The sequence below is a fragment of the Melanostigma gelatinosum genome, assembly GCF_949748355.1.
Source record: "Melanostigma gelatinosum genome assembly, chromosome: 8".
NCBI lineage: Eukaryota > Metazoa > Chordata > Actinopteri > Perciformes > Zoarcidae > Melanostigma > Melanostigma gelatinosum.
This window is the reverse complement of record NC_136641.1, coordinates 20304343-20316979: the sequence shown is the minus strand read 5'-3', so window position 1 is coordinate 20316979 and position 12637 is coordinate 20304343. Positions and strand designations below refer to the sequence as shown.

The 12637-nt window shown below is 39.2% G+C and overlaps 1 protein-coding gene across 1 annotated transcript; it reads left to right on the top strand.

Annotated features, from left to right (window-relative positions):
* The first annotated feature begins 2094 nt into the window (after nucleotides 1-2094).
* mul1 (mitochondrial E3 ubiquitin protein ligase 1) lies at nucleotides 2095-6171 on the top strand. The gene is made up of 5 exons (XM_079274332.1): nucleotides 2095-2146; nucleotides 3166-3308; nucleotides 3418-3505; nucleotides 3618-3738; nucleotides 4626-6171. The coding sequence occupies exons 2-5, from the start codon at nucleotides 3189-3191 to the stop codon at nucleotides 5353-5355; spliced, it is 1059 nt and encodes a 352-aa protein (XP_079130458.1). The 5' UTR covers nucleotides 2095-2146; nucleotides 3166-3188; the 3' UTR covers nucleotides 5356-6171.
* Nucleotides 6172-12637: the final 6466 nt, after the last annotated feature.

Below are 12637 nucleotides of genomic sequence, written 5' to 3'. Positions count from 1 at the left end.
TACTAGTGCAGCAAGCATTATCTGTATGCAGCCTGCAGAGATGAACTACGGTATAGCTGAAAGGGTCAAATCAGGGCAAGGAAGTGTTGATACCCTCCAGGTGGCGTGTGGGTGCCGGTGCTCCTTCGCATTTTTATGGGTTGGAATCTGAATTAATTGGAATCTGAATTAATTTCCCTAAAAAACTGACTTAATGTCCTCTGCAGTGGCACAAGAAGAATGTGTAAACGGGGCAAGAGACATATGGAGCGTGAGATGGAAAACTCTCTTTACACCAACAGAGTAAAATTGAGACAAGCTGTTTTAAATCTCCTTAGATATTAATGTATTGCTTCATGATATTCAATTCATGAAATTATGAACATTTGACCAATTACTGCAACTCGATTTATTTGGGTGCAGAGAAGCAAATCAGTGAAAGGCATGACATTAATAATGGTTGCACGGATGAATGGTCTTCCAAAAAGGAGCAGAGCCATCATTAATGTTCGTGGTTGCACTGCTACAACACAAGTAACACAGTATCCCAATCCATACATGCATATGTATTATGTACTAATCTTGTCATACAATACTGTTTTTACAGTTTAAAAAATAATAAAAAGCCTTGTATAAACATCTTTTCTTTTTTCTCCTGCAAGTCTTTCTTGCAAAACAGAGCTTGATCTCAATGAGACGACCTTAATGAATAAAGGTTTTACTAATTACAATTGATTACCTGATGCTATCATCTGGTACTTGAGATCTTTACACCTTGAAATGGACTGAGATTTTAGATCTAAATCCATGGTCGTAAATGTACTCGTAAATTGTGTGCATACGTAGCTGTGCAATCACACATTGTTTGCAGTGTTACTGCAAGTGTGTCTTTTACACAACTCTGATCTCCATATAACGTCCATTGTGCTTTTTTGGTGTGAATAGACTACAACTCATAACCTGCTTTGAATTAGTGTGTATTGTGTAATTAGAACACAGCTATGGGTCCAGTGGGGGAGGACATTTTTACTTTGTCATAGTAGAAAAGCCAATAATGTACTCAAGAACTGCACTTACAATTTTCAGATACTTGAGTATCCCATTTTATACTACTTTATACTTCCACCAAACTACAGATACATATTGTACTTTATACTCCACTATATTAATTTTACACTTACAGTTGCTATTTACTCATGACATGTAAAAAACACGATATGTTTATATGATATGATGATGCAGTAGTATACAATACTACTAATCTACAGTAGACAAAGTATCTAAAATTGAATCCACATTGACAAATTCCAACAGCAAATTGTTCTTACATGTATTCATTGGAGATGAAAAACAGAATAATCTAATTTATCTAATAATCTAATAATTCTAATACTTTTAATTTTGATTTTCTTTTCAGTACATTTTGCTGATAATACATTTTAAAGCACATTTTAAGTACATTAAGCTGCATTTTGAATATAAGAGTTTTACTGAGAGTATTTTTCAGTGGTGGAAAGTAACCAATTCAAGTACTGTACTTGCAGTGCAGTTTTGAGGTACTTACTTGAGTATTTCCATCTCCTGCTACTTTGTACTTCTACTACACTTCAATTCATAAGGAAAAGTTGTACTTTATACTCCACTACTTTTATTTACTAGTTACTTTGCAGATTCAGGTTAATAATACAATATTTAATCAACAGATAAACAATATATATATTCAGTATTTCAAATTATCTTCACCTTTACCAGCTGCAACATTAAAGTGATGTGATGTACACATTAAAGCATTGATTATAATCCAATAATATAATACCCCGTTCTACATAATGATTACTTTTACTTTTTGTATGTATATTTTGATTCCAGTACTTTTGAAGTCTTACTTAAACACATTTTTGCATGTTAACATGCATATATTCGTATGTACGTCTTCCACCACTGGGAAAAGCACAGGTGTTACCAATACGATGAAAGACGGCCCAGTAAGACAAACCATCATGAATTGTACTCTTCAAAGACTCGTGTCTTTCTTTACCATAAATTATTCTACACCGCCATCTGCTGGCAGGGAGGAATATCACATCTCAGGAGCTTTTATTTTGAAGTGTGGAGTCCTGCAGCTGTTGTTACACCTCTGTTGACAGTGGGACGAGTGGGACTACAGGTTAGAAACTCATTTTTACAGCGCTTTAAATAAGCTATCGCTTAATTAAATGCTTTGTAACATGTTAGATACGATAGACTTCAAACGGGTGGTTAAATCGTGTTAATTTAGCTGAGGCGTCGCGAGCTACTTTAGCAGACAAACTGCTAATTTAACAGTTAACGCTAGCTAGCTAGTGAGCTCAATGGAGGAAGTGTGTGGCACTGCTATGTATCATTTAGCTAGTTTGCCAGTTAGCTTAACGCTACGTTTTAAAGTTTGAGGCTTTAAACTAAATGGATATTTAACCAAGGACTGGCATCACAAAGGTTGCGATTTAGTTAGCGTTAGCATTACGTTATCTTGGGTTAACTTCAGCTGACGTTAGTGGTGAATTAACAGTTAACGTTAACGCTGCTGGACTTCAATAATCAAAGTTTCTCAATGCACAATTAAAGTACGTTATGGTGTCATTTAATAAGTCATAGCCAGCAAAATAATGGACATTTTACCACTGTGTTAACGTCTTCTAATTGTACTCGTTGTTGACTATTACCAAGCTAACGTTGGTCGTCTCACTTAATTGAGTTCAATCTAACAGCAGCTCAGCCCCCTTGGGCTTATTTACAGTCTGTCTACAGTCTGTGTTGTCATAAATGTTTGGCTCAGTGGTGGAAGAAATATTCAGACCCTTTACTTAAGTAGAAGTAGTACTATCACTATGTAAAAAACAATCTTCTGTTACAAGTTGGAAATGCAGGATTCAAATGTTTACTGAGTTAAAAGCAGAGAAATATTCAGAATATATATTTAAAGCATCAAAAGTAAAAGCCCTCATGCAAAAATGCCACTTTGAGATCACCATATTATATCTATTTGTTATAGAATTGGAGTAGACGAGGAACTAAGAAGAAAATGACAATACTCAAAATACAAGTAGCTCCAATTTTACTGTTTTCCACCACTGGTTTCTTGTAACAACAACAAACATATCTGTGATTGAAAGACGACCTCCTGATCTGTCCTCTCTGTCACAACAGCACTGAATGCTGCAAGTCACAGGATGGACTCCAGTGGGAAACCCTCGACTGTGCAGATCGTGGTGTTAGCCACCAGCTCAGCGCTGACTGCACTCTTCTATTCTATTTACAAGAGCCGCGCTACAACGGTTGCCAGATTAAAGGTCAGCCACATTTCAGAGCACTCTGTCTCGGTCATGTGAATGTCAGCAGTGTGTTCATTTATTGCCTGTTATGTTCTGTATGTTAATCCTTCACTGTTTGTTTCCACAGGAAGCCAAGAAAGTCTCCATCGACCAGGATTTGAAAAACCTCCTGTCTGAGACTCCTGGAAGATGTGTCCCGTATGCCGTCATAGAAGGTTTGTCCGGCCACCCTCGAAAAGCCTAAATAAAGCCTAAAATGTACCATGCATAATTATTACTGTCGTTTTACACCGTGTCCTGTGTTTCTTTGTTTTTTGCACACTGCAGGTGTAGTAAGATCTGTGAAGGAAACAATAAATAGCCAGTTTGTTGATAACTGCAAAGGCGTGATTGAAAGACTGACCTTAAAGGAGGAAAAGATGGTGTGGAACCGCACCACTCATCTGTGGTAAGTGAATGAAAGGGTTTGTTCCCAGTAAAGTACGTACAGTCATTAGAATGAAGGCACGATGAAGCTTCTATGGCAGTTTGTGCTATTGCTTTTAAGTCAAACTCACATTAAATAGCATTCAAGAACCAGTGTCAATACAGCGTACATTTGTGCTCGGTAAATCATGTGTTCTCCAAGAAAAAAAAGTCAGAACAACAACACTATTCTATCTTAGGCAACACACATTAGCTTTTCTGCTAAAGTCTTATCCAACTTAAAAACATGAACACTATTCTTGTACTGAACGACCAAACAAACAAACATTCACAGTGGGGAACATTCACTGCTAACGTCAGTCTGCAGGCTAGAAGGCTAATGACCTGCTGCAGCTCATTAAACAGAATGTAAAGTTTCCTGTAAATGTCACTGGTCCAATTCAAATGTTGGCATGTCCGTCACTCTTTGCACAGACACGGACACGCCCCTCCAGCCACTGAGGGGAAGTAGTGGTAGTAGACCCCCCCCCCCTTTATTATATATAATAAAAACAATTCTGTATACATTTAAAAATGTGTTTTGCATTATTTTTATGGGATGAATAAATATTCATTATTGTGACAGACATAATCTGACAAAACTGCTGAAACGATAAATCAATCGGTAGAAAATGTATCTGCGACTCTTTTAATGCTATTTTAATCTTATGAGCAATTTATAAACAAACAAAAAAATTCCCCAAAAATCCCTGCTCCTATAATATTTCCTATAGTTTTTCTCCTTTTAAATATAGCATATTTAACATATTTTCTGCCGGAGCAAGCAGCTACTCGATTAATCGATATTGAAAATAATCGTTAGTTGCAGCCCCAAAACAAATCATTAATACTTGTGATATTTGTGAACAGGAACAACACAGAGAAAGTCATCCACCAGCGCACCAACACAGTTCCATTTTCTCTCGGGTCTCACGACGATGATATCGCCACCGCAGTTCGGGTCATACGTCCGCTAGACGCTGCCGAGCTGGACCTGGAGACCACATACGAGAACTTCCACCCCACTGTCCAGTCCTTGTCCAACGTCATTGGCCACTTCATCAGCGGGGAGCGACCCAAGGGCATCCATGAAGCGGAGGAGATGCTGCGACTGGGAGACAGCGTCACGGGTGTCGGAGAGCTGGTCCTGGACAACAACCTGATCAAGCTCCAACCTCCCAAACAGGGCTTTCGTTATTTCCTCACGCGACTGGACTACGAGGCTCTTCTCAAGAAGCAGGGGAACAGCGTGAGACTGTGCAGGATTCTGACCATTGTCTTTGGCGTCGCTGCTTGTTCCACACTCCTCTTCATCCTGTGGAAGCAATACTTCCGCCACAGAGAGAGCAAGAAGGAGAGGAGCATGCTCGAGGAGTTCAAGGAGCAGCAGAAGAAACGCATGCGTGAACTCAACGTAGAGGAGAGCAGCGTGTCGCCCACCAGCTGCACCGTCTGCCTGAGCCGCGAGCGGTCCTGTGTGTTTCTTGAGTGTGGTCACGTGTGTGCCTGTACCCAATGCTTCACCGTCCTGCCAGAGCCAAAGAAATGCCCCATATGCAGGGCGACGATAGACCGGGTGGTGCCTCTTTACAACAGCTAATGTGGTAATACACATAAGAAGTCTGCCTTTTCATTTTACAGTCATAACACAGGAAATATGTCTTTGACAAAGGTATTAATGGTGCGTTTTGTTGCCTTTTTTAAAAAATACCGATAGATTAATGTTAGGCGAGTGCACACGCACACAGTTAAGCCCTTCAGAATTCACTTTAAAGGCGTATTTAAGTGTTAGTAAGTGGTGGTCTACAGTTCTTATTCTTTTGCCTTCTAAGAGTCACGCTACTAGCTGGAATTAAGTTCAGGAAAGTCATTTTTGCTCCTGCTTGAATTTCTTTGTTTTGTTTTTCACAACAAAGGTAGAAAAAGGCCAAGCTTGGCCCGCTACGTTGTCGTCGAGGCACCGTCTCATTCTCACTTTTTACATTTTGTATTGGAAGCGCATACAGTCTATTCATTCTACCTGAACATTCTTTTAATAATGGGATTTTGCTTTGGTGAGTTATTAAAGGTTGTGTTTTGTGCAGCGCAGACGAGCCAGAGGAAAAGTTTGTGGTTGACACACACAAAAACACAGATCTCTGCAAGACTCTGAAGAGTGAGGTCGGGTACAAGCTTCTCTCAGGTTGTTTGGGCGAAAGGGAACAGGCTGACCCTGTCCTGTTTTCTTTTTTCTTTTGCTCAGAAAGACATTGTGCTCATGTTGTACAAGCATTGCGCTCAGAGCACTGAGTGTACTGACATCACATGTAAGAGTTCTTAAAGGGTCCTGTACAGGAGCGCCCTCTGAACCATCACAGACTCTGTTGGACTTTCCTGTGTCTGTGTGCAGCAGAAATCATATTAAAGAAAAATGCAATGTAACTGTAAATACTCAGTGTCACTCAATCATTGTGTAAAATATAGACACAAGGAGAAAGCAGTTTGGAGGAAATGTAGATTCCTGCCAGGAGAGGGGGATGTCTGCCTGTGAGGAAAACCAGCCATTGAAGATTTGGAATCCAGAGAACACGAATAAACACAAAATGTTGAAGCCACATGCTCCCCCAATGCAAGCAGCTCTTCTCACCTCCTGCTGTTTTTATTTATTTATTATTATTTGACCTCATTTCAAACTGGCTGTATATTGAAATATGAGGAATGGAATATATTTTAAAAGCCATTTATCCAAATGCAATTTTTAGCTTTGTGACATAAAAATCAATCAACGGTTGAAGTTGTGTTTCACTGTGATCCAGCCACATTTTAAACATTTTTAAATCGTTGAAGCACATTTTTAGCCAGACAATCGAAAAGCAGAAGTGGAGCCAGCTTAGAGGCTGGAGAATAAGCTAAAGCTTGAGTAAATGTTAGGCGCTATAAAGCCATATTAAAGCAGTTTGCACAGAAGAATCCCCGTTTAATTTCAAATGATTCTTTATTATTTCGTCAAATCCATTTTATCATTCCACGTCATCCCGTGAGTGTTTTTATTGTACATTGCATTGGCGACTTGGCATTATTAGTATTCAGCAGCTTTCCCAAGGACATGTGTTTTCTTGAAGTGAGCTGACGCCGGTTGGTCTGGGAACCTGAGCTAAATGTCAGATATACAGTGTAATGAAGCAGGAGGAGCATTATGCACTCTCTTGCACTAAAAGCCTCGTCACGGCCACTTATCTATCAGTTCCATAACTGACCCTGAGATATACATACAAATATTCATGTCACTCCATTCCTTGGTTTCCTGTTCCATTATTTCTTGCATTGTTTTTGTTTGTTATATATTGTTTTGCTCTGCTTGCAGCGGGGCTCTAAGGGGCTGGTAATGATACATCTCCATAACCTGTTTTTATGCTCATTTACAATTTGCTTATTAAAAACCTGAGCGGAATGAACATCAAGGTCATCAAATAAACCATGACCTGCATGAAGCATGTGACTTTAAATGTCATCTGAAGCGTCCGCTGGAGAGACGAAAACATCCGATCTGTTTGGACCAATGAGGAGACGGTGACCCTCCTCAAGCCACGTACACAGTGAGCCAAAGACTTTCCCTCTATTATTCCCCAAATGAGATTTTGCATTTCAGTACCACATGAGTGTGCAAGAACTGCATGATGAGAGCTATAGAGCTATATGCAGTCCGTTTTCATGTTTACCGCATCTACTTTCAGATTAACACTCATTTTTATTTTTGTAGAGATCACATGTTGCACATGCACCGGTTGGCCCTGATTCAAATCCTCAGAATTCACAACATGTTGGATATCATTTTCGCAAAACAAAGATGATCTCAGATGGTGACATTAATCAGGCGAATGCCACCTGAGGCGTGACGATCTGAAGAACATTATGGGATTACTGTGTAATCTGCTCCGACAAACCATAGACACTAAACCGTCAGATTCATATTTGCAATAATAATAACACAGCTGGTTTCACTTTGGTTTAAATACATGAAAGTATGAATTTTTATAGAAATGTCATATATTATTTGTATTTTATATGTTTTTCACTGCACTTAAAGCTCATACAAGTGATTTCATACTGCAGTACACAGCTATGTTGCAATAAATAAAAGGGTACTTCAAAAGCCATTAGGAATTTTCTAATCATTTGTCTGAATAACATCTGAGTATTTGGGAAGCTTTTTGAGTCCTGTCATTATTTTTGCATCAATACTTCCAATTTCATTGTTTTCAAGATGAAGCTGATACTACAGGGACCTTGACATAGTCCATGCTTCTGACTGTAGGATTCTGTTTTGGTTCAAGCCACGCAGTGCAGTGATGGAAGAAGTATTCAAATTGTACATGAAAATTGCAATACCAAAGTGTAAAAGTACTCCATCATTGGTATTATCAACAAAAGGTACTCCAAGTATCTTGGACGTCAGTATTGACTTATTGGAGCCAGTTCAAAGGTATTAAGCAAGTCTGCCATTGATAGAGTTAATGCTTCCATGTCTCAAATCAAAGGCTGCCAGATTATTTTCACGACATACGTGATTTTCTTTAACGGCATACAGTTATTCATTTGTGATATCTATTTTGATAAAGAGAGGAGGGAACACAACTTACACGTTAGAGTCTGGACACAGCAGCAGCAGCAGATATATCAAAGATGTTTCTAGAACTCTGACTTTCCCCAGGAGACAGAGCTCTAGGTCTAAAGGGATTGGTGTATCCATGATTCGGCTTGTATCAGGGTGTCAAATAAATCACACCAAATTTGTTCCTGTGAAGCGCCTTTGTCAGGCCAGGTAATATCATTTTTTTTTTCAGGAAGGCTCTCAGTTACCAATACATAACAAACAAAGTGTGTGTTAGATAGATCATATTTCTCTTTTAGCTGTTCGAAGATATGAAGATGGCATTACTATTACAATGCTCAAGGTATCTTTTCCCTTTATCCTGCTAAAAGAAAAAATTGTATTGTCATAGATCATTTGTGTACTTAATTTCATATTAAGATATTTTCTCTACAAGTGAAACCAACATGTACCCATGATAAAGCCAATAGATACGGTGAATAAGTCAGTTTATAAATATACATAAATGACGCATATTCTGAGACACTTTGGACCAAAGCAAACTAAACATCATTGTTGAGTTTCTATGCAGCACTTCTGATGGACCAATGGTCTCCATGGGAACTGCTCATCATCCCCGAAGTTGCGACACGTTTCAATTCATTTTACCCCAGGACCCGCCTCCGGACTCGCTTTCAACCGCCACAGTGTAATTACTTGTGTTTGTTCTGTGCGTTATTTATGTGCACATTAAACTGTCGTGATATAGAGGCCGAGATCAAATTAGACGTCAGCTTCCGTCTTTGCAGCCGGAGTAGGTTTAAGTAGCTGTAATGCAAGGAGAATAATTGTCCCGCGGAAGATTCGCTGTCAGACAGACCTGTGTGAAATATAAAGGAGCGTAATGACCATTGTGTGAGTGGAGCTGAATGAGAGGTTTGAGGTTTTTCAGCCTACATCTCAGCACGCTTCCAGCAGTGAACAGAACTAACCCCTAATCATCACTTATTAAACATGTAGAGAATATACGAAAGGAAATTATGTAATTTAAAAAAGTATAAATGTTCTCATGCCTTGTCTTATAGTCAGTAGCCTAGCAACAGTACGTGCTTCTATCAGGTCATTTCCCTTTGTGTATTGTGTATTTGATGAATGAATAGGCACACTATGGTTCCTATGTAATATCACAATGCACCTGAATAGATTCACCCAACTCTCCTGTGTGCTCTTCAAAGCACTTAACTGTCTGGGTTGAGTGTTGTTTGATCTGTGAAGGAGGGGTAAAGGCTGGATATTAGCAAGACTGTAATAATCATTTCTGTTTTATGTAATTCACTCGTGCTTTTCAAATGTGTCTCTTTCTCTCACACCTTGCATGTTTTATCTCGTAAAGGGTGGAATTTAATTTAATGATGGCTTGTCATCCTAATTGCTAGCGCCCTCTTTAATTTTAACGAGCCATATTATGGCAGATTTTGTTGTTAATGAGGCATGTGTCCGTGTTACTTGTGCTGGAGAAATACAACCAATGCCGTGGATGTCACCTTGACATAACATTACCTACTGAGCCGGGTGGATTTATACAGCATGTCCTGAACTATGAGATCTACTGGAGAAGACAACGGGCCTCATTCACTCATACGTATGAATTAGCCGTGAGCTGTATCCTGGAGAAAGCGGTGAAGTTGTTGTAAGAGAGAAGCATGGCGGTTTCTGACGCATAAGAATTTGACATTGACCATAGGCATAAGACAATGGTGGGAGTAACCGTCCATTCATAATAAAAACAATGAAAATCAAATCTGTTACTTTTCAAAATTGACATTCTCAATTGTACGCTACGATTGAGACACAGTTTTTATCGTTGAATATTTTAATCGTGAAAATAACTGATGAGGATGAAAGGGTGTCAATTGCATTGTTATTTAATATGTTTGTCTGTGTGTGTGTGTGTGTGTGTGTGTGTGTGTGTGTGTTTGCTTGCATTTTTTAGCAGTTCTAAATTTGTCTGCAGAGTACGAACAAATTTAGAAAAGAAGTTGTGGATAAATCCTAGATCTGAGTGTAAAAGGCTTGTATGCACGGTTTAAGCACGTATTTGTGCGTGAATGAAGCTCAACGTTCATTGTGAATTACAATAACTATATGTGGTGTGTACTGTGCTGTAAAGTGTGGAGCAAAAAGAGTTAACGCTGTTAAAAGTGACCTACAAATAAGGTACAGTCCAAACCACAGTGGATGGAGAAGTCATTGGGAATATGTGCCACGACGCTCAGTTTCGAAATTTCACACAAAGTGCCACTGGGGCGCATAAAGAAGAGAAGGGTCCGAGCATCGATCCTTGTTGTTGTTGACCCTTTGTTGTTAGCAGCGGGAAAATAACAGCTATAGAACCTGTAGCTTTGGTGGTAGTTCTTTTATTACATGCACCTGCAGAGCTGATCACAGCATCAACATTTATAAAGACACTAAGCTTTCAACACCCTCGAACAGTCAACAATCATTTCTAAAGGCACACACAGCAAGTTGAAAGGTACTGCACTATACAACTGACCGAGTATACATAAAAAATACAATTTAAAACACTTACAGCTGCACTTAACTACTGCAATTACAGCACAAAAATATTACTATCTGACATCTACTGTATTTGTCATTTCAGAGAGCAAATACTGCACTACTGGCTCCAATGTGGCAATTAAACAGCACAACATAAACACGTGTGTTCATGCAGAAGGATCTATGCAACTCAGTCAGAGTGGAAAAATGAAGAAATACCTGAGTAAAGCAACACTGTGATGGAATAAGAGAGTCAATCAATAGAGAAAGATGCCCATAGAGGCCACACACAGATTCAAGAAACAAATAAAAACGAAAAGGCCCAATCATTACCCACGCAGCTTATACTGCAATGAACAGATCTACATTTTCTGCCAACTTTAGACCTTGGTCAGGCACTTGCGGTAAATGAGCTGTGAGCATGACAGAACTAGCGGGGCGCTTTCATCTCTGATCTCCAGAGCAGGACTGCCCACACTCCTCAGGATTAGGTTGCACCAGCTGTGAATAAATCCATTATTAAGTTTGTGTGTATCGGCACGTCCTCATTTGTAATTAACGAGGGTTATGGGGACATCAGAGGTTAGGAAAAGACATTTGACTTTTCTTTTTCTTTTTTACTATTCGACTGCTGCTCAGTCGATTGTTCAGTATTAGCTGCACAGGGTATTGCAACTTAATCATGTGACACACAGCGGCCCAAAAAGAATTGTTCCCAAACACATCGTTGGAAAAGGAGCGTCTGTAAAACGGTGAACACATTTTTCTCAGTGTCAACATGAATTTGATGCAGTGTAGAAGAGCTGTATGATTATCTCCGCCAGGAGGATCATGCAATGGGTCGTGTGTGTGTGTGCGTCCGTGAGTGAGTGTGCACCTTGGCTATAATCTCGCATTATGCTGCATCGTAGTTTGGGTGGCCAGTTATGGCTGCATGCTGAAGTACTTCTCATGGTTGCAGTGACTCACACTTTTTCAAAACATCTTTTATTGTTTTTTTATTGTTTTTTTGTATGAAATGTCATATTCGACAACTTCGAGCCGTTTTGCCTGCGTACATTGCAGCTTGTTTGAGTAAGTGTGTTTTACGATGCCTTACAGCCCATCAGTCTGAAGACCAGTGGAGTCACCCAATTGTGGGTTGTATTCATTCAATCACACACCACAGTCGTGGTTGTTGCAGACACACCTGGCGGAGACCTTCGCTCTACTGAGTGCATCTTTCTAATGGAATAATTTGTTGCCATTCATGTGTGTGGGGAAGCTGAAGTCTTGGACATCTCATGTTATGAGATCTGGTTTGTGTGGTGCAACCCCTTTTTAAATTAGTGAGGTGTAAATATCCATATTACATAGTAAACATTTAGTTATAACTATTTTGCACCCTCTGTTTGGGGACTACTGAATCCAGGTCTGTGTTACTCTCTTTGAATCAAAAAACGAATGCGTGATCAAAACCTCTAACACAGGTTTACAAATATAAACTATAGGTATCATTAAATAATAAACAGTAAATGACATGCTAGTGGGATACACATTCATAGATTCCCACCAAAGCCACATCTTTTTTAAACACATTTGAACATGTATTTTATATTTTCTTTAGCTTTTTGCATATTTTTCTGTGTCTGCAGTAGTTGGCAAATATTAAGAACACTGTAATGGTAATAGAAAAGACAGGCAGTACTGCTTGCAAGTACCCAGATGTTGTCATGTAACATTTTTTTCCACAACACAATCAATTCAGAAAAAT